At 42.0% G+C, this 27,793-nt stretch overlaps 1 protein-coding gene across 4 annotated transcripts in view; it reads left to right on the forward strand.

The window, feature by feature from the left end:
• The window catches only part of LOC129710958 (zinc finger RNA-binding protein-like), a 59,200-nt gene extending 32,971 nt beyond the window's left edge, over positions 1–26,229 (forward strand). For all 4 annotated transcript variants that reach the window (XM_055658278.1, XM_055658280.1, XM_055658277.1 and 1 more), the window contains 13 exons: positions 1,978–2,212; positions 3,800–3,981; positions 6,467–6,586; positions 9,357–9,502; positions 9,975–10,116; positions 10,777–10,964; positions 16,647–16,818; positions 17,597–17,738; positions 18,062–18,159; positions 20,366–20,461; positions 21,469–21,580; positions 22,885–22,982; positions 24,192–26,229. In XM_055658278.1, the coding sequence (XP_055514253.1) occupies positions 1,978–2,212; positions 3,800–3,981; positions 6,467–6,586; positions 9,357–9,502; positions 9,975–10,116; positions 10,777–10,964; positions 16,647–16,818; positions 17,597–17,738; positions 18,062–18,159; positions 20,366–20,461; positions 21,469–21,580; positions 22,885–22,982; positions 24,192–24,374 (1,914 nt within the window). In that variant the 3' untranslated portion in view covers positions 24,375–26,229. The remainder of the gene's footprint in view (positions 1–1,977; positions 2,213–3,799; positions 3,982–6,466; positions 6,587–9,356; positions 9,503–9,974; positions 10,117–10,776; positions 10,965–16,646; positions 16,819–17,596; positions 17,739–18,061; positions 18,160–20,365; positions 20,462–21,468; positions 21,581–22,884; positions 22,983–24,191) is intronic.
• The last annotated feature ends 1,564 nt before the right edge of the window (positions 26,230–27,793 follow it).

Raw genomic sequence — 27,793 nt, forward strand, 5'->3', positions numbered from 1 at the left:
ATTGCAGAGGGATGCGCAGAGACCCAGTTCTGCGAGTTTGTTAACCAGCTTGGAGGGGATGATTGTGTTTAATGCCGAGCTGTAATCGATGAATAACAGCCTGACATATGAGATATTTGTTGTCCAAGTGGTCCAGAGTGGAGTGGAGGGCCAGCGAGATCGCATCCACCATTGATCTGTTGTGGCGGTAAGCAAACTGCAGTGGGTCCAGGTTTTTGTCGAGGTAGGAGTGGATTTTCGCCATGATCAACCTCTCGAAGCACTTCATCACCACAGGCATTAGTACCACAGGCATTAGTGCCACAGGTCGGTGGTCATTGAGGCACGTCACCTTTCTCTTCTTGGGCACTGGTATAATTGATGGCCTTTTGAAGCAGGTGGGGACCTCAGATCTCAGTAGTGACAGGTTGAAAATGTCCATAAAAACTCCAGCCAGTTGGTCCGCACAGGTTTTTAGAACACGGCCGGGTATATCATCAGGTCCAGGTGCTTTTTGGGGGTTCAACCCTCTGAAGGATTTCCTGACGTCGGCCTCTGTGACTGAGACTGATATACCATCACAGCGAATGGGGGCTTGGGAAGGCACATCAGTATTCTCCCTATCAAAGCGTGCGTAAAACGCATTGAGCTCGTCAGGGAGTGATGTTTCGCCGACATTCGAGCTGCCTCCTGGTTTCGCATTGTAGGAGGTGATTGCATTCAGGCCCCGCCACAGCTGCCGAACATCTGTCTCATCCTCCAGCTTGGAGCAGAAGTCCATTTTAACCTTTTTGATGGCCTTTCCAAGGTCGTATCTGGACCACTGTATCATCAGACATGAATGCCCGGTGTCTGGTCTTCAGAAGAATGCGGATCTCAAAGTTCATCCAAGGTTTCTGATTGGGAAACACTCGGAAGGTTTTGATGGGGATGCAGTCCTCCGCACATTTCTTAATGAAGTCTGTAACGACTGTGGCGTATTCGTTCAAGTCCGTTGCCGAGTCCTTGAACATTTCCCAGTCTACAGACTAAACAGTCCTGGAGTTGTTCCTCTGCCCCCCCCCCCCCCCCCCGACCAGCTCTGTCCTCACCTCTGGGGATGCGCTCTTTAATTGCTGCCTGTAGGCAGGAAGAAGCAGCACCGCGGTATGGTCGGATTTACCAAAATGTGTAAATGTGAGGCTTAATCCACTCTCCTGATCTTCAGCTCGTACTCCAGAGCTTGAGACCCCAGTTCAAGAATCTTTGTTAATTGATACCATTGTTTAAGGATTTTGAAAGCTTAATATACTCTCTTATTTCATTTGTTAAAAAAAAAGTTAATTAATGCAGAATTCCGGATCCTAGTCTTATGCTAAGGAATTGATCACTTCTAACTGTGATTGAAGCATTATAAATATTTGGACATTTTCACCACTGAAAGTTGTGTTTAGTTGGTGCATATTTTTGAATCACAAAAATGAAAAGATTAAACATCAAACATAAGGGGATGGGTGGGGTGGGGAATTTCACATTAAAATCATAACATTGTATGACAGGGAAGGGCTCAGAGCCACTTGGGCTAATTCTAATGGGGAAAAGCAGTTGTTTTGGAAATGTGTTTTGTATTTATGGTACACAGCAGGATGAATGCCGGTGAACCTGAAACTCAAGAACAGCAATTTGTGTGGCAGGTTGGTTCGATGTTTCCCATATTGAGCATTTTGCATTGCCTCTATTACTTGCTATAATCAGGAATGTTCAATCTGGCTCGCTGTTAAATTGAATATCAAACATCCCTTTCTTTGATCTAGGAAATATTGCAGTATATACATGTATATACTTGTACCTTTTTCCTCAATTCCCCCTCTAGATGTGAAAGTTCAAGTTCTCAGTAAAGCGCTTGCTTTGCTGAATTGAAATGCTTTGTGAGAGTAAGTTTCTTCAGAACAAATTGCACCCTTCGTTCTAGTGCAGAGGTTAAATGTGTTTTCACTGTTTTGTGCTCCTCTGCTGCAGGTTGTTAAATTGCACACCAAATTGGGCAAGCCAATTCCCTCTACAGAGCCGGTGGTAGTGAATTCAACATCAACTGCTGTGAATAAAACAGTGAGCAATGCTGCTACCACCACACCCCCAGTACCAGCAGCCAGCCAAATACCTCCAAAGCCAGCTGTTGCCTTCAGTAACAGTACAAGCAAGCCACCTACAGTAGCTGTGAAGAAACCGGTAACGCCCAAAATAACATTTGTTGGTACGTTAAACATTTTGCATTGTTTTAAATGTGCTTTTTTGCTGCTTTGGCCTATTCTAAATCTGAAGATAGTCAGTTACTCTGTATAGCCAGATTGTTACTCTGTTGAGAACAAGAATGATAGTTCAGGCTGCATGCGTCGAAAACAGAAAGGTAGCAGTAGGCCATTTGACTGTTTGTGTCTGCTCTATTATTCAATAGGCTTAAACTAGTCTATCCAGATACCATACATTGATGCCTTTTGTGTCTGGAATTCTATCTTTCTCAAATTTATTCATCATCTTCTCGGGTAGAGAACGCAGTAGGTTCGCCAAACTGAGTGAAGATGTTTCTCCTTGTCTCAGTGCAAATCCTGTGACTGATATGTGGTCGGAGGCCAACCAAATCCTAACTCGGGGACGCTGTGCACTGCGTCCAGTTTGCTAGAGTTTTGTAGCTCTTTGACACCGCTCGTACTTCTAAAATATAGTGATCGATCCATTCTCTTCCAACACAAATCAAGAATCTGAATTGGTGAGCCTTTGGTTGTACTTCTTCTAAGGCAAGTGTTTTCTTTCTCGGTAAAGAATAGAAAACAACTGAATAGAATATTCCAGATGTGGTCTAAGCTGCTGTATATATGTGGTGTGACATTCTTGCCCACATACTCAAAGCTACTTGCACTAAAGGCTAATATACCATTTGCCTCGTCAACTGTAGGCTGCATCTGCATGTTTTCTGAGTAACTGGGGTTTAAGGATATATTTCCCAATGTATCATCACTTAAATAATCCTCTGCTCTTCTGTTCTATATCAGTGGATACCTTCCTATTAAACGATGTTATTTTGTATCTGCCACGTGCTGGTGATGTTTCATCTCTCGCTGAATTCCCTCACTGTTTTGGGTACTTGTGCAAAGAGCATCTTTTCAGTAGAATGAATGTGACCTGGGAGGAACTGAGCTGTGTAACCTAGTGGAATTATCTACATGTTTTTGTGCTATATATTCTCAGAGGATTGTGTACTGTTATTTTAAGAAACACCTTTTTTTTCCAAAGTGGGATTTCTGTTGTACGAAAATTAACGGGAATCTGGATTATACTTTTGAATTAGACATGTCCGATAGTCTGGAGTTTTCTGTTCATTATAAGCAGCTATCACACGATAATCCCTCTATATTGTCAAATCAATGGTGTTTTACTTGTTCTGCAATATTATAACATTTTATTCATAATATAATCGAGTAAATGTGTGAAACTGCATTGGGTATACATTTTTGGGGGAATCCACATTCCTACGGTGTAATGGAAGAATTTTTATATCCTGATTGATTAATGAAGAGAAAAGACACAGATTTCAGGGCAATGGAATAGGAGCTTTTTACTCCACTCTGGAATAATATTGGCTTAGACTTCAGCTTTACATTGTGCGTGCCGATGCTGTAGTACTGAAGGGTGAGCCTGCGCCTATTGAGAAGTTCCAGGTCCCGTTGTGTGTTTGATTCTTAATTTCTAGTTCCAGCATAAGAATTACACGTAGTGGAAAATACACACTGCATTCTGATTTATGTTTGAATAAGTTTCCAAAACTTCTCTTCCCAATTCAAAGGAGGAAGCAAATTGCAGTCGATGGGGAACAAAGTAGAAGATATTAAAGTCCCAAATGCAAAGCCAGAGTCCCAGATGCAGGAATTCAAGAGTGACCAGATGGCAGCAACAGTACCAGCTTCCACTATCCCAGCGCAGCTTCAGAATGACGTACAGCCAGTAGGACACGACTATGTAGAAGAGGTACCTTTTCTACAAATTATATCTTGAATATGTACTCTTCAACGCTCTAGAGAAGGGGAAATTTGAATCACGATTGGAAAATGTTTTTTTGTTTTTAAATGTACAAAATGAAGTTTGAGAATAATTTATTAATTCATAAGGAATCTCCCATTTGTTTCACCCGTTTATTATGAAAACTACTTTCTTGTAACCAAAACCAATATTTTCTTAAATGTGTTATCTGTAACTAAAGTTCTCAATTGAAGAAACTGATTAGATTTCACCGTGTTGTAAAAGAATAAGTGAAATCCGGTATCCGCAGACCTCCTGTAGGTCGCATGGTGGTTGGATTTGTAGGAGTTTGTTGCCCAGCCCAATGGAAGGGTCCCGACCCGTAACATCACCTATCCTTTTTCTCCAGAAATGCTAACTGACCCGCAGAGTTACTCCAGCACTTTGTGTTTGTTTTTTGAAAGGTAGTGCGATCAATATTGTCTTCTGAAGAGTTCAATAGTGAGGTGTTAGAAATAACAGCAGTTACAACTGAGCCTGAGCGCAGCAGTAAAGTTGCTGCCTTACAGTACCAGACACCCGGCTTCCATCCTGACCAGGGGTGGTGTCTGTACGGCGTTTGTATGTTCTCCCTGTGACCTGCATGGGTTTTCTCCAGGTGCTTCAGTTTCCTCCCACACTCCTAAGACACACAGGTTTGTAGGCTAATTGGCTTGGTAAAATTGTAACTTGTCCCTCGTGTGTGGGGATTGATGGTCTGCACGGACTTGGTGGGCTGAAGGGCCTGTTTCCAGGCTAAACTAAACTAAACTACAACTGAGTGAGAGCCAGTAGAGAGTGAGATCTTTGACTCCAAAATGTATAGAGAGCTGCTTCATATCTTTCAACTCAAAAGGATTTGAGTATGTATATGCAGTTGTGCAGGGCTTGGTCATGTAGAATTCAGTTTTGGTCTCCCTCCCCATCTGCCTAGTGCAGAGAAGGTGTGCTTCTGGGATGTCGGAACTTTCAGACCGAGTTTGTTCCAGAACAAATCTTATAGAAACTTACTCTAGGGGTGACACTAACACCGATGTTTGGGAAGTCCCAAGGGGTCTAAGGGGGAAATCTTTTAGGACCAGATATAGAAAACTTTTGTCACATGGTGACTCCTGTCTACAGAGGTATGTCAGCTGGCTATATTTAAGACAGTTCATGTGGCCCTTGTGGCCAAGGGGATCAGAGGGTATGGAGAGAAGGCAGGTACGGGATATCTCCATGATTTGAAGCGGTGCAGGCTATTCATGCCTATCCTGGCTATTTTCATGTAGACCAAGATGTGTTCGGGACTACACTTTCAGTTCCTACTAGACTCTAGTGACAACACTGCCAATATCTACCATCCAAACTGTCCATGGTAACTCCTGTCTACAAGTATGCAGCTGACATCACCTGGCCAATTATCTCCTTTGAAGCTTATTCATGATCCTTGGCTTTCATGACCAAGATTTTGTGAACAATTTCAGTTCCTATTTACTCAGCTAATAACATCCAAACTGTTACTCGGTCGGGTTCTGGGCAACTTCAGTTCTCATTACAGTCTTAATCCAAACATGGGCAAAAGGGCTGAATTGTGGAGGTGGGGTGAATGATTGCTCTTCATGTCGATGTGCCACTTGACCAGGTACGGTGTCAAGGATTTTGACATGCTGTTGAAAGCTGAAGGGACATCATTTAACTATTGTTTTAATTTAAAAGTATTATTAATGAAGAAAATCAAACCCACTTTAAATTCTTACCTGCATAATAGCACTTGTTCTCATGGAGAAGGATGTAGCCTCTTGTAAAGAAACTAAAGTAAATCAAAGAGAACGTGGCGTTCAGATGTGTCACCTCATGAATAACTGGATTTTTACACAGCTATGATTAAAGTATTAACAATATGATGTTTCATTTAGTACAAAGAAGCAGATTTTTTTTTTAATTAAAAAAAAAAGTGTTTCAATGACAGGTGGTAAAAGAACTGGCCATTAGAATATCAGAAATGGAACAAGAGCAATCCAGGTGAATCCACAAACCTTGCCTAACATCGTGGCTGTCATGATCATATACCTAGCTTTCTGATCTGTTTCCCAAAATTCCACATCAACCAACAATCTGCGCCAGTCTTGGATACATTCAATAATTCACCCTCCTCTATTCCTGGATTACAGAATGCTAACAATTTGCAATGATGAAAGTAGAGATTCTTCAATTTCTTTGAATGGATGGTCCCATATATTGCTATGCACCTCTCAAGTTTGAGTTCTCCCACTTATTGCCGAACTTCTAAAGCCTTTTCAGAATCTTATATGTTTCAACATATCGATGCTGGTTAATAGACAAGAGGTCATAAAGTTCTGGAGTAATACAGTAAATCAGGCTGCATCCCAGGAGAAGTGTATATTTGATTTATTTTGCCGCCTTTATTATGTTTCTACTTTGTTCATGATTTATTAATTGTGTTTGGACATAGGTCCGTAATGATGAAGGAAAAGTGATCAGATTTCATTGCAAGCTTTGTGAATGTAGCTTCAATGATCCTAATGCAAAAGATATGCATTTGAAAGGTCGCAGGCATAGGTTGCAGTATAAGGTAAGAGTCTCATTATGGTATAACTTCAGTACTCTTGCTTAAGGGCCTGTCCCACTTACGCAATGTTTTTGGTGACTGCCGGCACCCGTCATAGTCGCAGCAGGTGGCTGAAAATCCAGCGGCGACCAGAAAAAGCTATGATTCTTTGGGCTCACGATCATACAGGTGGGGCCGGCAAGTCACCGAAAACATCGCGTAAGTGGGACAGGCCCTTTATTGTTTGTTTTGTTGAATAATGTAATTTTGTAAATTGAATATTGTTATATAGGGCATAATGTTTGTAGTATGTCTGTTTAGGATACATATGACCCCAAACAGCCTTGTTTTGGATGCATGGAACAAGCCTTATTGACTATTTTTGTTTGGAGTTGATATAGGATGAAGACAGTGCAGTCTAGAGTGGGCCATTCTTTGTTCTGTTCCTTACTTACTTTGTCGCTGCAAGTTTCCAAATATCTCCGCATATTGCATATAATCCATGACTTCTGCAATATGCTATATTTCTAGTTTCAAAAATCCTTGTTTTATGGACCCATATGTCTGGTCTCCAAATGTTTCTCAGCACGAAAGATGGAGCATAAAAGCACAAATGTTCATAATACTTTATTTTGTTACATTTAAATTTAGTAAATCACTCACTTGTACCTAGCAGAAAGAAAAGCTTGTTTAAATTAGTAAGTGGCTCACTGTTTTAATTAGTCTGCTTACAGTTAATGACTATTTTCCACTATACTATTAGTTTGAATTGTTTTCCTGCCTCTCTCTGACTTGTGTGTTTCCCACAAACAGACATGCGATGAGTTATTAACATGATTGCAATGGCATGAGGACAAAGTCTCATTGTGAGCATGTGTAATTAGGTGCTGCCTGTAGTTCAGTCTGGAACATATAAAAGAGCTGACTAGATATTTAAACTAAATTAATGGGTGTATTTCTTTCTAATGATTGTACCTGTAGATTGTGACTTGCCTTTGCCTACAATGCCAAATCATTCTGGGCATGTTTTAGAAAAAACTAAGGTGCTCTTTTATTTTGACACAAACATTGGCCCACAAATCTGGGTGTGCTCACTCAAAAATAAAACTGAAATAGAAATCTGAAATACAAAGAGGAAATGTTAGTAATATTCAGGTTGGTGGCTGCAGAGAAAGATAAATAGTTAATGTTTTGGGTCAATGACCTGTCAAACATGTTTTGAGTAGATGGGAGGCCAGAGGATAAATATAATGAAGGGAATATCTGTAATAGGGAGGAGATGGAGATGTGGTGCTGGCTGTGAGAGAAATGTGAAGACCTTGAGTTACAGCTGGCACATCTGGAGATTCCTGTGGGGTGAGATGAATCAGGGATCTAACGGAGGAAAAATGCTGGACATTTTGAGTGGGTGATGATCAGAAAGGTAATCATTACCTGAAACTAGAACACGATTTCTCTCTCCACCAATGCTAAGTATGTGTCCAGCGCTTTCTGTGTCCACATTTAGTTGGCCAGGCTAAAATACTGCATCAAATAACCAATGTCAGTCTGGGCTTTTTCTACAACCAGTATCTAGCTTAGCTTTAAAATTAACAACTGCCAGCAGTGACACGAATAAAACTCAGTTTGCCCAGCAGTGATTGGTGCAGCTAATTTCCTCATAACATCCAAAACTCAAGCTCATCTGCATTAGCTCGGTATAAATATGTGAAATACTTAAAGCAGTTCTTAAAATGGTACTTCAGGATTAAGTACAGAGTTCTAAATTAAGTGCCAGCAACCTCTCTCTTTTTTTTTTAAATCGGAGTAATCCAAGCTATAAGGCCATTCCATTCCGTGGAGCTGCTCCATGCTGGGAATTCCATATCTACTCATCCACCGGTGCTTGAGGTCTATTTGTTTGGATATTTAAGTCCTTTGCTTGTGTCTAAACATTTACTGGGCTTTTGGCAGGCATTTGAGACCAACCCTGACCTCTCAAATCATGCGACTTCTGTAAACGTTCCTTTATTGGTGATTAATGACAGGGATCAACCACTGCCCTCAGTCACATGTTCATCATCATCTTGTCCTTAGTACGGCGGTGATTTTCATTGTGTTTACACCATCGTCAACCTTTGCACTTGAGTTTTCCATCAGTTAAAGATGAAACTATTTTGGGGGAATAATGGCTTTTTGCACTGATGTCAAATTCAGGTGAAGATTTAGATATTTTAAATTTTTTAGGTTGAAGTCATAAGTATCAGTAGGTCCAGGAAACAAAACTAAGCCAGGTGGAAAAACAAAAGCTGGTCATTAATGTCTGAAAAAACAGTCTGAAGAAGGTTCTCGACCCAAAACGTCACCCATTCCTTCTCGCCAGAGATGTTGCCTGTCCCACTGAGTTGCTCCAACTTTTTGTGTCTTATCTTCTGAAAAAACAAAGCAGGTTAAGCTTTTGGGTGGATTTTTGTAAATCGCACCTGAAACATTAACCTTGTCTTTCCATTTCAGACATCTGATCTGCTCTGGCAGTTTTAACATTTTATAATTTTTCCTTCATTGTAAGCAGAGGAAATACTGTTTTAGGGATGGATTTAGGTTAACTGGTTTAGTTTAAGCGATCCTTAAAAATCAAACAAGATCAACATAAAATCAAACTCCTGTTCCTGCTGAATTGTATAAATGTGAATTCTGGATTCTCATGTGCTGCAATTTAAAATAATTATAAAATGCCGGTCGAGTCCAGCTAGTAAATATGAAAAGTCTATTTTAACGATTTTAATGAAATGAAATCTCTCTTTTTGATTTAAAGAAAAAAGTGAATCCAGACCTTCAGGTTGAAATCAAACCAAGTATCCGGGCTAGGAAAATCCACGAGGAGAAGATGAGAAAGCAAATGCAGAAGGAGGAATACTGGAGAAGGAGAGAAGAGGAAGAACGTTGGCGAATGGAAATGAGGTTAATGCAGCAAAACAAACAGAAATACAGCGCAGCTGGCCCTCCTCTATTGATGTATCCAAGTAACCCTTGCATCCCCCCTCTCTCTCTCTGTTTCTCCCCCGCCCTGGTCATGCTGGTTTCACTCTCATCCTGTTGAGCTTCACTGTGTAACTTGTCATCACCTACCCGCAGCCAACAACGGGCCTTTGTGGGCTCCACCTTTCCTTGATCATTGTTACAGTTTGCATGTCTTGCATTCATTCATTTGTTCTGTACCTCTCTGTACATTACCGTCTATATCCCTCCTTTTCCTTTCCCCTGACTCTCAGTCTGAAAAAGGGTCTCGACCCGAAACGTGGCCTATTCCTTTGACCCGCTGAATGACTTTTGTTGAGTTAGCCGCTTTTTGTGTCTATGTTCGGTTTAAACAGGCATCTGCAGTTCCTTCCTACACGTTCCTGCTTTAAATGTCTACTGTACTTTGTTGCAGACGTTACGAAGAAGAGCTGTATTGGAGGAGGGTGGAGGAAGAACACATTTATTGGGAAGAGCAGCGTCGCAGGTTAGCGCCAGACTGGCATCCGCCACCACTCATGGGACGATTGGGCATGCCGCAAGCACCTGCACCCATGGTATGTTTCATCTCATGGTATATCACATTCGATCAAGCGGCCCTCCGTAGTTTAGTTTAGAGATACAGTGCATAAACAGCCCCTTCGGCCCACCGGGTCCGTGCTGACCAGTGATCCCCGCACATTAACACTATCCTACACACACTAGGGACAATTTACACATTTATCAAACCAATTTACCTACATACTTGTAGGTCTTTGGAATCGCAAATGCTGTTATCATGTGGAATTAGTTTAATCATAATTGTCTTCTATCCCAAAAATATACTCAATATATAACCCGTAGCAATGATTGCATTCAAGCATTGAATTCGCTAAACATAGATAATTTATGGAGAGTGCAATTAAATTTAGCCTTCCATCTATAATATTAAAAATGCTACTGAAACATTGTCATCTTTGTTTCACAATCCCTAGAATCCCAAGATATGACAGTAAAGGAACACATTACTAATGCACATGGAACATTATTAATATATGTAACCCTTCACGACTCAGTAATACACTGAAAGAAACATATGCTGTAGATTGACAGAGAACTGAAGTTCCTGTCAGGTATCTCTGGCTCCTAGTTTTGCCATTTTACAAAAGACAGGGACGGTGCACTTGTTGTGACACGTGTAAGTGGCTAAACATTGAATCTTGTTTTAAATATTTCAGCCACCTCGTCGTCCGGATTCCTCAGACGATCGTTACATCATGGCCAAACACGCTAACATATATCCCACAGAGGAAGAACTGCAGGCCGTGCAACGGATCGTATCTCAAACAGAGCGCGCTCTCAAACTGGTGTCTGATGTTATTTCTGAACAGGAAGGCCTTAAAGAGGGAGAGAATAAGGAGAAGGGGTAAGACATATGAGTTGTGAATCCAATGAGCCTTCTAGACACACCCATCATGTGCAATTGTTATACAATTAGTAGATACAACTTTGCTGGTACTTTTTAATATTTTCATGTCACGGGACCTGTGTGTTGCTGAAAAGGCCAGCGTTTATTTCCCTTCCCTAATAATCCTTTAGAAGGATGTGGTGTGCCGCCTCCTTGAGATACGGTAGTTCTTCTGGTGAAGGTATTCCCACAATGATTCATGGGCATGGAGTACCAGGATTTGGATTAGGATTTCCACCCAGTGACAATGAAGGACACATGATATATTTCTAGCTCAGGATGGTGCATGTCTTGGATGGAGACTTGGACTTGGTCGTGGTCTTTCCATGCATCGTCCTTGGTGGCAGTAGCTGTTGGTTTGGGAGGTTCTGAGTGAGGAGCTACTGGACATTTTGTAGGTGGTACATTCAGCGGCCATTGTACCAGTGTAGAGACCCTTTGGGCCTCGTCCCGAAACGTAGCCATAGATGCTGCCTCACCCGCTAAGTTTCTCCAGCATTTGTGTCTACCTTTAATGTCAGAGGCTGTCACTCTCACCTCTACTGGGGAGTTCAGTTCTTTGGTCCATGTTTGGAACAAGGGTGCATTGATATCTGGACTTGTGTAGTCCTGGCAAAGCTCAAGCCAGGCAAGTGTGAGTAGATTCTTGATGAGTGCGAAACTGTCAAAGATGGTTTCCATCAGGGTGCTGGTGATTGATAATAGACTGGTCAACAACCAACCAGGCTGAGTTTGTTCTGCTTTCTGTGAAGAGGACGTACCTGGTCAACGTTCCACATTGTTGGGTGGACAGTAATGTAGTACAGGTCACAACCTTTTATCCGGAGTTCCGGAAACCGAAAAGCTCCGAAAACCGGACATTTTTTCCAGGATGTCATCTGCACACCAAAGCTCGCGTTTGGCGCCAAACATGACCCGAGACGACCCACGGTCAACCCAGGTCTGTACTACTGTAGCGGCTGCCTCCTCCCCGCTGCCTCCTCCCCGCTGCCTCCTCCCCGGAGACCGGGGAGACACTTAAACATCTGTAAATCATTGCTTAAATGTTAGTCAGTTAGTTTGGAGGGCTTTTATGTGAAGGGTTTGGGAGTCGGCGGCCACAGCGCTCCGGAGCTTACCGCACGGCGACCCGGTAAGGCATTGCCCGCTCCCCGCTGGTATCCCAGCACTGTGGCCGCCGACTCCCAACATCACGGAGCTGGGGCTGCGGGCGTCCGGCCGCGGGCTGCGCTGGTTTTGGAGCGCCGTGCAGCCAGGGGTAGAGTTCGCCGGGGTCGGAGCTCCAACCGGCGGCACCCACGGCCAGACGCCCGCAGCCCCAGCTCCGCGATGTTGGGAGTCGGCGGCCACAGCGCTCCGGAGCTTACTGCACGGCGACCCGGTAAGGCATTGCCCGCTCCCCGCCTCTCCGACCAGGTAGGGGACTAAGAATTAAAGTTTCCCCCTTCACCCCCCCCCACCACATCAAATCCCTCCAAACTAACTGACTAACATTTAAGCAATGATTCCCTGGTCTCCGGGGAGGAGGCAGCCACTCCAGACTTTTCAAGCCGCCCGCGCTACCTACCTAATCTACGCTAAAAATCTTCCATTCCGAAATCCGAAAAATTCCGAAATCCGAGAAGTGTCTGGTCCGAAGGCTTTCGGATAAAAGGTTGTGCACCTGTATCTGTACAGCAAACAATGCAACTGGAGCTGCAGAAACAAAGAACTGCAGATGCTGGTTTATACCAAAGAGAGAAACTAATTACTGGAGTGAGTATGACTGGATCTGCAGCTTGTTTTAGAGCACAGATCTTTAATATCATTACTTGGATGTCTCCTTATCCCATAGTATTTGCTTTATTGGCAGGAAGCACAGATGGATCATCTGTTTGGCACTTATTACTGAATGAATTTGGCTCTGAATGTTTCAGACAATTCTTCTGCACTCTCATTTGGTAATGGAATTATTATTTTGGAAAACACTTAGGAGTACTTGAGTTAAGTGTTCTACTGGCAAGGAAGCGTTGAGATCTCAGTGGAATAACCAAAGCATCCTGTAGGAAAGCCAGACTCAATGGAACTTGTATCTGGACTAGACTTCCCAAGAAATACACGGACAGTTTCATACCACAGAAAAATAATACTGGACAAGGAAGATGTGATCGTATATTTTAAATGAAAGGAAATCCCATCAACTCATTGTTGTGATGACTGCAATGAACACCATATTAGCAGGAAACAATACACCAGTTTGTAGCATCACACTGGGGTAAAAATGAAATGCAGCAATTGATATATAATCTGTAACATTTTCCACATTGTAAAATCCCACCACCAACATTAAAATGAGTAGATTTTGTGTAAGAACATTTTAAGGAGACACTAGAATACACCTTGTTGGATGATATGCTGAAATATAACCACCTGAATGGCCAACTGCATCCTCAGTTTAATTTCTTACTGTCCATGTTCTCCGCATAGTACTTGATTGAAGTTCGCAGACAAAAAACTTGATTAGTCAAGAAGCATATTGCCAATTTGTAAGTTAACAATCTCAGTGTTAGTGAACGAAATACAGCAGCACCAAGCAAAATATGTTCTGGTGTCCCAGACCATCTAATGCACCATGCACAAGACTATAGGTCTTGCTATATATTGTGTGTTTTAATCCAACACAACGGAATCTTTCCTAATCAAATGTACGTACATGTTGAAGGGAACGATTGATTATATTCAGAAATTCCTGCTTCCCTTGTTCTGGGTGGTAGAAATTGCACTTTCGTTACTGCAGTAACTCCAGCAATTACGGCAGATGTGTACATTGAATGCTCACAGTGAAGGATTGGGTGCAAATGCAGTTGGTTACTCTGCCCTGGGTGGTAGTAAGTTTGATTATTGTTGGGGCTGTACTATCCCAACAAGTAGAGAATATTGCGTCACACTGCTAACATGCGACTTGTAGATGTTGAAAAGACTTTAGCACAGTGGAGGCAAGCCCATTATTCCTTTGGTAACCATGGTGTTTTTGTGTCCAGTGGTGACACACCGCTGTGTTGTTGGCAGGCACGGGATTGATTCACTGTTGGTTATGGCAGATAGATGCTACATGTTATTGTTGGGGATGGAATTTCCGTGCGCATTGGCCCAAACTTGAATGTTCTCCAATTATTGCTGTGTGTGGGCACGGATGTGTCATTATCAAAATTCCATATGAAACGGAACATCACAGTCATCAGAGAATATTGTCGTTTTTGACATTATGATGGCAGGAAAGTTATTGAAATGAATGGTGACATTATCCTGAGAAGCAACGTCTTGGCACTTGGGTTATCAACCTTCAGGGTTTGGTACAATACTCCCAGTATGAATCCAACCATTAAACACATTTCTGCTGCATTGCATTTAACTTTGCGTTTTATTGGGTCTCCTTAGATGAAAACTGCTGCATTCCAGGGGGTTAGTAAGAGTGATATCAAGGTAGTGTTTGACTAAGTTTGGACCAAAGGCTGCAACAAAGTCTGAAGCTGCATGGTGACAAGATGATTAAGTTGTGCTTGATAAATATGTTGGCAGCCTCGTCCATTATTGTGCAACAGAACATTATTTGCTGATAGCACACATTAGCTCCTTATTTTGGACAGGACCTACCAGCTCAATGTTCCAGTTTGTCAGATAGATGGCAGTGTTATCCCAGTTCCTGCAATCTCTTAAAACGGATTAAAGCCAGGGATATGTTTTTCACATGGGTCTGACGGTTTTCTGGAACAAGCTGCCAGAGGAGGTGTTGGACATTTGGACAGGCATTTGTTCTGATACAGGAAAGGTACAAGCGGGCATGGGCTTAATTCAGGCAGATTGGATCAGTCAGCATGGACGAGGTAGGTTGAATAGGCCTGTTTTTGTATTGAACCATTCCTTGATTTTTATTGGGTTTCATTGGAAAATATATAAAAATAGTGAGATTGTAAAATAATAGAAATTAAAAGGGTTGTCAGTGTATTGGATTATTAAATGAAATTGTATCCAGTTGTCTGGAAAATATAGCCTGCCAGTTTAGCACCACCATAGTGGCAAGTGCCAGATTACCGGGAGTTTTACACTTAGTTCTTCTCGTTGGCGTGCATGTTATAACATCAACAAAGGAAATAGTTGCCCAATTTGATCAGAACCGCAGTTAACTAATTGTACATATCTTCCTGTCCAAAGCACGGACGATTAACTTTGCCAACGTAACTAAAGACTTCTTTCTTGAAAATAAATTCCGAATGTATGAATACAAATGAGGCACTGTGTGCATTGTGGGACTGGTTGTAGCTCTTTGCCAGAGGAAACTGATAAGTGATCTTGGAAATAAGTGGTAATGCTTATTGATTTGAGTTCAGTTTATTGTGTTTAAGAAGGAACTGCAGATGCTGGAAAACCGAAGGTGGACAAAAGTGCTGATGAAACTCAGCGGGTGCAGCAGCATCTATGGAGCGAAGGAAATAGACACGTTTCGGCCGAAAACCCATTGCCTATTTCCTTCGCTCCATAGATGCTGCTGCACCCGCTGAGTTTCTCCAGCACTTTTGTCTACCTTCAGTTTTCTGTCACGTGTACCGTGGTACAGTGAGAAGCTTTTGTTGCGTGCTAACCAATCATAGGAAAGATCATACATGATTACAATCGATCCGTCTGCAGTGTACAGATACATGATAACATGAATAACGTTTAGTGCAAGTCCAGTAGAGTGCAATCAAAGATAATCCGAGCGAGGATCTCTGATGAGGTAGATAGTAGCTCAGGATCACTCTCTAGTTGTTAGTAGGATGGTTCAATGGCCTGATAACCAGCTGGGACAAAACTGTTACTGAGTCCGGAGTTGTGCCTTTTCACACTTCTATATATTTTGCCTGATGGAAGAGGTTACAAGAGGTTTAGATAGTCATGGGGCGGTTGAAGCTCCTGTGATCGGGGCGGTCGGAGGTCCTAGGGCTTGGAGCTCCCAAAGCCGGTCCCTATCCAGAGACCGCGAGTTCCACGATGTTAAAGTCCGCAGGCTCCCGCAGTTGGAGCTCCCAAGGTCTCGTTTAATGCATTTCGTTGTCTCTGTACTGTACACTGACAATGACAATTAAAATTGAATCTGAATCTGAGGTCGATCCCTGGCAAGAGGCCACCAGCTCCACGATGCTAGGCTGCAGTGCAGGCAGAGATACGATAAGGAAAAAGTGGCATCTTCGTCGAGGAAAGAGATTTTAATAAGTTTCCCCCTCCCCCTCCCACCCCCCGCCTAATATAAAACTAAAGATACAGTAAACCAATATTTAACTACAGACTAAAAAAACAGCAAAGAGGGAAAGGCACGGGGCAGACTGTTGGCGAGGCTGCCATCGTACGGCGCCACCCGGTGGTCACAAGGAGAGTGCAAATTACACGCTGCACAAGAGGTCAGAAATGAAGGTTACACAAAAAAGCTGGAGAAACTCAGCGGGTGCAGCAGCATCTATGGAGCGAAGGAAATAGGCAACGTTTCGGGCCGAAACCCTTCTTCTTCGGTCAGAAATGAAACTGGGTTGCTGAACTGTAAGACAGCAACACCTCTAACGGCCCGTGTGTGGCCTGTTATGTCAGATTGTAAATGCATTTAAAGATCTTCCTACAATATTTTCACAGAAAAACTGACCTTGGAGCACGTGTGTTGAAAGGAGTCATGCGTGTTGGCGTGTTGGCAAAAGGACTGCTTCTGCGTGGAGATCGGAATGTTAATCTTATCCTGCTCTCTGCCCACAAACCCACAAAATCCCTACTGGAGAAAATTTCAGGCAACCTGCCTAAACAGCTCATGGTAACCATGTTTATCAATTTAATTGAACTTTTAATTGAAATTGTTTTCTGTGTTTAACAGACATTGGGGAAAATCTGAATGTCTTAGTTAGTTTGTCAAGTATGCTTATTTTACAATGTGAAATAAGTGTGCAAGGGATAGTGTATAATGCTATAATGGTGTATAATCCTTTCTACACATAGTGTATCATGGCTCAGTTCATGTTATGAGAATCATTGCACTTCTCATGTGCAGATTTAAAACCATTTTCTACCGAAGCCCCTTCCATTTTTAAACAGATTAAAAATCCAAACCCAATTGTTTTCATTCTGTAAGTTATACAAATTGGGGAGACACAGCCAAATGACCTGATAGGAAGCTGTTTTTATACGTCTTCTGAAGGTGCTGACTTCTGTTTGGATGTTGTTCCACAGGCACCCTCTAGTGCCTCGGCCAAGTCGAGGCAAATTGTTCTGACTGTGTGAAACATCGCTGCAAAGCCCTGTCATCATTCACCCACTGCCCGTTAACTCTCAACACTTGAGTAATGGTCAGGGGTCATGACATTTTGTCCTCTTCCCTAATCTTGGGGCACTGAGGGCTATTACAGATTTCACGGGCCCCATAGCTGAAATCATCTGACTTTGAACACTAGGGAGCTATCCTGGCTCACCTCAGGATTCTTGTTGTATTTTTACTGGTCTTGCTGCTTTGAAGTTTCACCATATGCGACAATTTACAAGAGAATATTAATAATCTTCAGGTCTTTTCATGCAAGGTATACATATTTGATCCACAGACCATAACAGAAGAATTGTATGAATTGAAAACCTGCCCAGAGGAATCGTGCATCGTCCTTTCTACGAATAAAGAGCCCAAGATGCAGGTCAAAATTTCGCTGACCTCTCCTGTAATGCGAGATGATGTTGTGAAAGACATGGGTGAGATTCAAGCACGAATTTTGAACACCATTGCAGTGGGTGGAAACACACAGTCTGTGTGTTGTTGATGTTTACCTGAATCACTGGGCTGGATGTGGTCTGGCCACAACATTTCCCAATGGCATGGAGTCATAGTTATTATAAAAGTACCACAACCTAGCTCTAAAAAAAGAACACAAACAACATTTCCCTTGTATTTAAACAAAAATGTAATTCTAATCCCTTAAAGCTCTGCTTGTTGAGTGGTGGCTTGTTCAGTATTTTAGCTCACGCTTACGATCAACTAATTGTCGCTTTGGGACTATTCACTCTTTATTTTTAAGATGCAACACCTGACCCGATGCAGGATCCATCAGATGTATTGAACAAACAAAAATGCCTGGAGAGTCTAGCTGCCCTTCGACACGCCAAGTGGTTCCAGGTAAATATGTACTGTCTGGCACTTTGTGTGTCAATATCTTTAGGCTTTCTTTTAGGAAGGAGACGAGGAGAAATGTCTTTAGTCAGAGGCTGTGGAGGCCAAGTCAGTGGATATTTATAAGGCAGAGGTAGATTTTTGATTAGTACAGGTGTCTGAGGTTATGGGGACAAGGCAGGAGAATGGGGCTAGGAGGGAGAGATAGATCAGCCATGATCGAATAGACTTGATGGGCCAAAAGGCCAAATTCTACCCCTATCACTTATTGGCTGCATGAGCTTTATAATAATAATAATAACTTTATTTATAAAGCGCTTTTAGACAACATCAGTTACCACAAAGTGCTGTACATGGGAAGTCAACAAAAAGTTATTACAAACTACTAAAACCATTAAGACGACAGGACTATAAAAACAGTAAAAATTAAAAGACATTAAAAGCACTAAAACAGGAACAAAGTCTCAGCCAGTGTCGAAAGCCAGTGAATAAAAGTGAATTATTAGGGAGGATTTAAAGATGGACAGTGAAGGGGCCTGTCTGATCTGCAGCAGCAAGGTGTTCCAGAGTGCCGGGGCAGCAACAGAAAAGGCTCTATCCCCTCTGAGCTTCCGCTTAGACCTTGGTACCTCAAGGAGCAGCTGATCCGCTGACCTGAGGCACCGGGCAGGAGCATATAGGTGGAGCAGCTTTAGGCAGGGCGATGATTTTATGATTGTCAATTTTTTATCTTCATTAGCGAATCTATGAATTTTTGTTTTCCCCTTCAAATCTGTCTTTGGAGTAGCGTGACTTGACCTGATCCTATTATGAACAGGTCCATGAATTTATATCGAGTGACTCAATGAAATCTGTTCACTTTCTGGAAGATAGTAAAGGAGATTGCTGGAAATCAAACAGAAAATTCAGGAGATGCACAAATTCCCCCAGAATGTGAAAAGGAAGAGAGAGAAGCTGCTCTTCCTACAGCAATGTTGGCAAGACAGTCATTAACTTGCCATTTTATCTCTATAGCTGTTGATGGTGTTTTGTACCAATGGTTTAATCACCTGGGAATACCAGAAAATTAAAATATATTTTAGAAGTCAAGCATTGAGCATAAACCTTAGTAGTTAAGAGGTGTTCATCCAATCTACAGAACTGGAATTGTTTCATTGAAACTTTCCTCCTGCAATTTGTATGTGTCTCATAGACATCAAGAAGATATCCCTCTTTTTGTATACAAGCCCTTGTGAAATCAATGCTAGCATTGAGTTTGTTTTCTTTACTACCGGCACCAGCACTCCCAAGTCCCTTTGCACCTCCGATTTCTGGATTCTCGCCTCATTGAGAAAATAGTCTACGCCTTTATTCCTACGACCAAAATGCATGACTTCACGCTTTGCCACACTATACTCCATCTGCCGCTTCTCTGCCCACTCTCCCAACCTGTCCGTCCTTCTGCAGATCCCTGCTTTCTCTACACTACCTGCCCCCTCCACCTATTATCGTATCATCCGCAAACTTTGCCACAAAGCCTTCAATCCCTTCGTCCAAATCATTAATATACAAGGTGAAGACCAAGCCCTGCGGACCTCTGCTGCTCACGGAGCTCTTGCTCTGCTCAGGATATGAACAGGACGAGGAATTGTGTTGTTTATTTTTTTTTTTGCTGTAAATACTCAGGACCTCTGTAACCAATTTTCCATAAATACCTACCCACTGCCAATGTCTCCTGTATGGACCATCTTTCTACTATGGTGAACATTAAAGTGAAGAGCAAAACGACTTTCACCTGTTGGAAATGTAGAAATACTCAGTGGGTCAGACAGCATTTGAGGAGAATGATACAGAATTAATATTACAGGTGGATGATCTTTCTCAAATTGTACTGAAACCCCCTCCATCTGAACTGTTAACTCTGTCCATCTTTCAGTCTGAAGAAGGGTCTCGACCCGAAACGTCACCCATTCCTTCTCTCCAGAGATGCTGCCTGTCCCGCTGAGTTACTCCAGCATTTAGTGTCTCTGTCTTTCATTCGCAGATACCAACTGACCTGCTGAATACCTCTAGAATTATTTGTTAATTCTCTTGCATAGTTAACTGTGTGCTTTTAAAAACTCAATATATATATATATCTCATATAGTTGTGAATGTACAAGCACTCCGTCTTATCTGTGCATTGTGCATTTGATATTAATGAATAATCTATCATTTCCTTTGCAAATGGAAGGCGAGGGCTAATGGCTTGCAATCCTGTGTGATCATCATACGAATACTCCGAGACTTGTGCCAGCGTGTCCCAACTTGGGGAGCCCTACCTGACTGGGTGTGTATGCAAAAGCTATCTGAAGTGATACTAGTAAAAGCATAAGGTTTTTTTTTTTCTTCCCCCCCCAACCCCCCCCCCCCACCAATATTTGCTTTTTGCCATGGATATGGCAGCACCCAAGTACTCACCTAACTTATTTACACAAGGCTAGTTACTTGAATTTTGAGCAATTATTCACACAGATCAATATGGCTAAGATTATTCACCTCCTTTTTGAGTAGTTTTGGGCAAACCACTTGATATTAGTGCAAGCGTGGAAACCCTGGTGGTTTTTGCTCTTCTCTGTACTAAGGTACGTTCAAAGGTTGTTTTATCACAATGCTTTCATGCTTTCAGGTGGGACTGCCCATTCATCGTAGCCCACTATCCTAGCCCACTATCCTAGCCCACTATGGGCAAATAGGACTGGCTTAAAGGGGACATCTTGATCAACATGACAAGTTGTTTCCATCCTGTATGATTATGACCTCATCAATTATTGGATATTTGAGGGCTTAGTATCAATCTGGTTTCTTTCAATATTTCAAGGATGTAATTTCTTCACCAATCAGCTCTAAATAGCAGCCATCTGCTCTTGCTGTTGGCTCTATCCTTTATTCTCCCCTTTAATTGTTTTTGCCTATATATTATTTTGTACACGGAGACTTCATTCTAATTCTCACCTCTTCTTTATATGGTTGACCTTGTAAATGGGCTGTCATCTTGTTGATTTCTCTCATTGGCTGCCGGTGCCTTTAATTCCTTCTCCCCGCCCTCCAGCACTCCTCCACTTTAGACTGCGAGTTGACTTTCTGATGCAGAGATTGAACTTGTCTTTATAAATCCAGATTTGCTTTTTCAGTTCAGTTGTTCTATTCCACTTGATATTTTAAAACGAGTTTATGTATTGGTACTGACTGCTGTTCTGAAAAGCAGTCAACTTACTGGGTGTATACTGTATTTCACAACTGTGAACATGGGTTCAGATCAATTTTAATTCCACATTGCTTTTTTGAAAATAACAGGCTATGGAGCTGCTTGTGGAGAAAGCCATTAGCAGTTCTTCAGGCCCATTGAGTCCTGGTGATGCAATGCGGAGGGTATTGGAATCTATTGCCTCTGGAGTTCTTCTTCCAGGTTGGTGTCTCTTGCTTGTTTTAGGAGTGAATCGTCTTTTGGCCTATATCTTGTGCAAGGCATTTCCTATCCTTTTTCCCCCCCCCAAAATTCTACACACTTTTTGCACGTTAGAAATGGACCATCTTGTGTTTGGGGCATCCAGTGGCAGTAATAAGCACTTTGGTCAAGAATAACTATATTGCTATTTAAAGTTCTTTGAGCTGTCTCAAAGCAGTCCAAAGTCAGTTTCAGCACCTCGCCTACTGAGTTGACTGACCCAACCATGGGATTATCTCTGACTTTCCCTTGCGAGGTACTGCGATGGCTTTTCTACGGCGGTCGGTATCAGCTATTCTGTGGCCATTCTGAACAAGATTGTCAATATTAAGCCAAATTATAGACATTATCAGGAAATTCGTTTTGCTAATTTCATGCAGAATTTTTGCAGCCTGGATAAGAGTCCGGGTGCAGGAGATAAAAAGGATAAGATCTTGCCCACTGTACATCCATGTGGCTGCCTTCCACTGCATTTCTGATAGATGGTTTAGAAGGGGTAATGAGATGAGAAATGGATTGAATTATTTATCATTCCTGAGTGAATCTTAATTTGTTTTTTAAGATCACTTTGAAGGCTTTGTTGCCAGAAGTCCCAATAGTTTATTTCAGAAAATCAAGCAATAGACCCCAGCATGCCATTGTATCACTCTGACTTCTTGTACTATTCTGTGTGTATGCTTGTTGACTTCACTATGTACTTTAGCAACATTAGATCTCCTTCCAACCTTTATATTCACTACTTTATTTAAAAAAACGTAACAGAATGAAGAAAGGTCGGATTTTTGTATTAAGTCTGAATAAAGCTAGAGGTGGGTGTTATGCACCTGTTGTTCCTACATCCATTCCTCACAAACGCCATCTATTGGCCTGTACGTGTAATATTATTATCAGCTGCTATCAAGCACCCAAGGCTGAAACTGCAGCCCGCTGATGAATGGCCTTCGATGCTGCCGAGAGATGGTGTTGCTGCCTCCTTGCTCTGCAGGTTGGCCAGGATGTAGAATAACCACTGTCACAAAATAGGCCACCTGGAGTATATTTGGATGCTAATTCAATCATTGGCAAATTATTCTTGAATCATGTGTAAATTATTCTTGAATCATGTGTAAATTCCCCAAGATTAACATGTGAGCTGCAAGGTTTTTGATGCCACAGAAATGATAGGTTTTATCTCTGTTACATCAACCTGGTTTATGCGTGTGGAGGTTAATTGCATTTTATTTTAATTCACATTTGATTACAGTGTTTGTATTTCCTTGTGACAGATGGCCCTGGACTTCTAGATCCCTGTGAAAAAGATCAGTCCGATGCCCTGTCTTACATGAGCCACCAGCAAAGAGAGGACATTACAGCCAGTGCACAAGTAAGGAACAAGGAACTGCAGTTGCTAGTTTACACCAGAAGACACAAAGTGCTGGAGTAACTCAGTGGGTCAAGCTTCATCTCTGGAGAACATCGATAGCTGACGTTTCAGGTCCAAAGAAGGGTCCCAACCCAAAATGCCACGGATCCATCTTCTCCAGGGATGCTGCCTGACCCCCTGAGTTACTCCAGCACTGTGTTCTTTAGTATCTTCAGGGTTATTTGCGTGTGGTACATTCTCTACAGAAATGCAATGGCTGCTGGTGCTGAGGGTCAGTCCTCTGGTATGTAATGGTCCCACGAAGATTTTGTTGAAGGGTCTATGAGCTGAATCATTAGCATGGTTTCTCTTCCCACAGCGTGGCCAGCATCATTTTTTAAATTTTCATGCAAACAAGCTACAATGTCAAGCTTCTAGATGTGTAAAAGATGGTGTTGACAACACCTTATTGTCCAACTGTACAGAAGATAACATTGTAACATCATTTTCATGAAATTGTCTAATCAATTATTTCAAGAAAGTGAAATAAAGCTGAAAAAATAAAGTGAAAACTAGAAGTGCTGTAAGAACTCTGAGCACTCTAAGCTGGTAAATGTGCAGAGAGAATTTAAGAGGATGTTGCCAGGAATTGAAGGCCTGAGCTATAGGGAGAGGCTGAGCAGGCTAGGACGTTATTCCTTGGAGCGCAGGAGGATGAGGGGTGATCTAATCGATGGGTGATATGTATAAGATCGTGAGTGGAATAGATGAGTAAATGCACAGCCGTTCACAATCGGGAACCAGAAGACATAGGTTTAAGGTCAAGGGGAAGCAATTGAAAAATAACCTGAAGGGCAATCTTTTTACGTAGGATGTATGGAATGAGCTGCCAGAGGAGGTAGGTGAGGCAGGTTCTAGGACAACGTTTAGAATACTTTGGACAGTTACACGGATAGGACAGGTTTACATGGATATGGGTCAAACGCAGGCAGGTGGGACGAGTGTAGATGGGGCATGTTAGCCGGCATGGGCATGTTAGGCCGAAGGACCTGTTTCCACACCGTATGACTAGAGATTGCAATTCTTGTCGATTTGATGACAGTTTTTGGCAGCTTTGGTTTGAATACTTTGACCGTTTGCCTTAATAAAGGGTCAATCAATGGGACTGTTGTGGGGAGGTGTGATAGTTTGCCTTTGCCCATTTATCCTTGCTCTGCCTTTATCCACCAGCACGCCTTGAGGTTGCTCGCATTCAGGCAGATTCACAAAGTTCTTGGGATGGACCCGCTTCCCCAGCCCAAACCACGGTTCAACATGAGGAACCGCAAGCGGAGACGGGATACCAGTGAAACAGCAGAGGGGGAAGGCGATGGGAAGAAGGACAAAAAGGACAGTGACGCGGGTGACGTCTAGAACTGCTCTGTCATTCTGAGTTTTCAAGATTGCAATTTTTTTTATATGTTGCTGTTTAGTCTGAGACATTTGCAATTTTAGTGTTTTACTTGAATAACAATGTACTGTAGATTTGTTTTAAACTGCTTATTGAATAATAAATTGCATCATTCCATGAGGATCACGTTGCCTATGGCAACAGCTCTCTTTCTCTTTCCTCACTCCCTCTCTTCCTACCCCACTCTCGACAAAATTAAACCTTTGGCCAGTTAGTCGACCTGGTCTGGAAACCCACCTTTCCATAATTTCAAAAACCAAAGTTGACTCCATGCTTCTCTGAATCAGATGAGGCTGCTTCCTTCTCATGAATTAGTTGAATAGCCGAGATGTTTTAAACGCATTGATATGAAAGATGGAGTGTCTTTATTGGCAGATGTCAACATTGAAATGCAAGTGTTCCTTCCCCATTGTGTGTCAGGAGCTGCTAAATGAAGCTTATTGAAAGTACCCTATGCTTTATCCATCGCTATCTTCTACAAGAGCACTTTTTAAGCACATGGGCTTTGTTTAAATAGTTGTGCAAACTTACTGATTGGATGTGGCTGGTGTTCATTAAATGTGTGGCACAGTAACAAGCTAGAAAATCCGAAGCTGTCCACAGCTGGGAAAAACCATTATGTACACTACATTGCTGTTTTACTGACACGCTGACGTCCATTTAGCCAAAACCAGAGAGGTAGGTTTACAACTTCAGAAATATGTTTCAGGCAAGATTGGTTTGACTGGCTTAACGTGGCTCTTCTGCTTGGTTTGAAGATATCTTTTGCTATTTATTGATGCCAGAATCAGGTATTTTCCTCCTAGGTTCGTTCACTTTTAGCAAATCCCAACTACTCGGCCTGATATCTGGTTAGATACTGAAGTGTTTTTGTAGCTCTATTTGAAAACAAAAGAGAATTCTTATAATTCTCAACCTTTTTTTGCATGTATCTTTTCCAGCAGTGTTTATCATCTGTGTGTCTGCAAAAATACCCTTTTAAGCTTCAGCCCTCTTTTCGATTTTTGGAAGAGTTTCAATAGTCTATTCATTTTTTTTCTCCAGCATTGGTAATTCAAACGATTATTTTTTTTTTTAAACATTCTTAAAATGTTTATTATCCAGCAGAACCCACAAGTGATTCCTTAATTCAAAACTATTTACTAATCTGGTTTTTAGTTAAACAATGAAACTGGAAAATCCACTAATTGGAGGGGTTCAATGTGAATTGGGTTGTCGGACAGGGCAGGGATCAAACATCTGGTTGTATGTGGTTATCTACAGGTTGGTGCAGTGAGACTGGGAGTGGGGAAGGTGAATCTTTTTAAACTAATCTTCAGCTCATGTTATCAAAGGCCATGTCTGCCTTGTGACACCTATCACCCTTTCGAATATATCTTCCCAGCAGTTGGTTAGGTGCTCAATTGTCCTGACACTGTGGATATCATGACTCAAGACAGCTTGTGCACCAAAATTGCTTGGCACTCATAACTATAAAATCTCTTGTGCATAAAATGTACAGTTTAACTGGTTACACTATTAACATTTGTATAGGTAGGAAATGCCTCCCACTGTAAGTGTACCTGACTCAGTTTTACCTATGGAAGTGTTATTTCTATTGAAATGTGGCTTTGTCCTCAGCTCTGTGGTATTTAAAAAAACAAGTGTATTCAATTTTTTTGTTGGCTATGTATTACATTACTGAAATAGTGTAAAAGTGCTAATGAGAAGGAGCAGTGTAGAGGATCTCTGTACTTGGATCCTTTTTATGTTTGGACGTAGCTATTCAAACAATGCAACTATGAAGATAACTGGGAAATAAAATCCTTATCCAATGACTGCATGTTCTGACGGTGCTTTTGTTGCATTCAGATTTTCTGTAAATATGTTTTTGAATGCATAGTGGCCGATTATTTGCCAGTGAGATGCGGGAATTGTTTGCAAGACATACTTTGGTAAGTTAATAAAGTGACTTCAACGTGATATCCCGTTAACAAAGGGTTATTTGTGTGGTCATTTTGTTCTCCAGATACTCCTGGATTAAATATTTGTGAATCCAGATACCGGGGTAACTAGTGAGGTGGTGTCAGCTGCAACTGGCAGCAAACATTAACAATCAAACACCATCGATGGGAGTGTACTTAACAATAATAACATATTTTATTGTCATTGCACATAGATGCAACGAGATTTGGTATGCAGCTTCCATCTGATGTCATAACTTAAACAACTAATAAAATTTAGATACCCTGAGAAACCTGATTTATAAAAAAGAACCGTAAAACAGTCTAAAGTGCAAATCGGTCTGTGCCGGGTCAATGTGCAACATGACCATCCGAGGGAGACAGTACATGGGGGTGAGGAGCACTCAGCAGGACCGGTTCAGAGCCGCTATAGCTCTGGGAATGAAGCTGTTCCTGAGTCTGGAGGTGCGGGCGTAGAAGGCCTTGTAACGTCTGCCAGAAGGTAGGAGTTCGAACAGACTATTACTAGGGTGTTACAACAGTACGTTGGCATTGATAGCTGAGTAGTAATACCTACTTGAAGCCGTTCTAAGTAGCTAGGCATACTTCGTTTGGGTATAAGCATTTTCTACTAATGGGGTGCAACTCATTCTTGTATGGAGGTTGGGGTTGGCATTCTGATTATTTCTAATATCCATTTGAAGCATATTTTAATATGACGTAATCAGAAATTAAGAAATGTAGAAATAAAGAACTGCAGATGCTGGTTAATACACAAAAGGGTACAAAGTTCTGGAGTAACTCATCTGTTCACAAACATCCCTGGAGAACATGGATATGTAATGTTTCAGGTCACATACGTTTCAGAGAATATTTCTCCCCTCCACTCATTCCCACCCCCCCGCCTCAGTTTCCTCCCTCTGGCTTTACAATCTTCAACCTGACTCGCACTGTCTTTTCATATCTTTGTCCAATCATCTGCCTATTGTAACCTCCTCTCTCACCTGTGGCAACCTATTACCTGTTCTGAAGGTCTTGCCTCTCCCCTTTTCCAGCTCCCCCCCATATCTGATGAAGGGTCCCGCCCCGAAATGTTACCCATCCATGTTCTCCAGGGATGCTGCATGACCCACTGTTACTCCAGCACTTTGTGTCCTTTAGCTAGAGATTAAAACTCTTTACCGTACCTCGGTCCATGTGACAATAAACTGAACTGAACTGCTGCTGGGCGTAGACTACAGATCTGGTCTCAACTCCTTTGACTGGTTTCCACACAACAAAAATGCTCTATACTGTACCTAAGCATCTGTGACAATCGTAAACGTATGTTGATGTGCAATAACCCTTGAGTTGTAAAACCAGGGACTTTCACCTGTCACAAACATGTACAGAGCTTGTAATAAAATAAGGTGCAGGCAGAGGAAGCAATTGATGAAGCG

Source organism: Leucoraja erinacea, chromosome 29, assembly GCF_028641065.1.
Source record: "Leucoraja erinacea ecotype New England chromosome 29, Leri_hhj_1, whole genome shotgun sequence".
Taxonomy (NCBI): Eukaryota; Metazoa; Chordata; class Chondrichthyes; order Rajiformes; family Rajidae; genus Leucoraja; species Leucoraja erinaceus.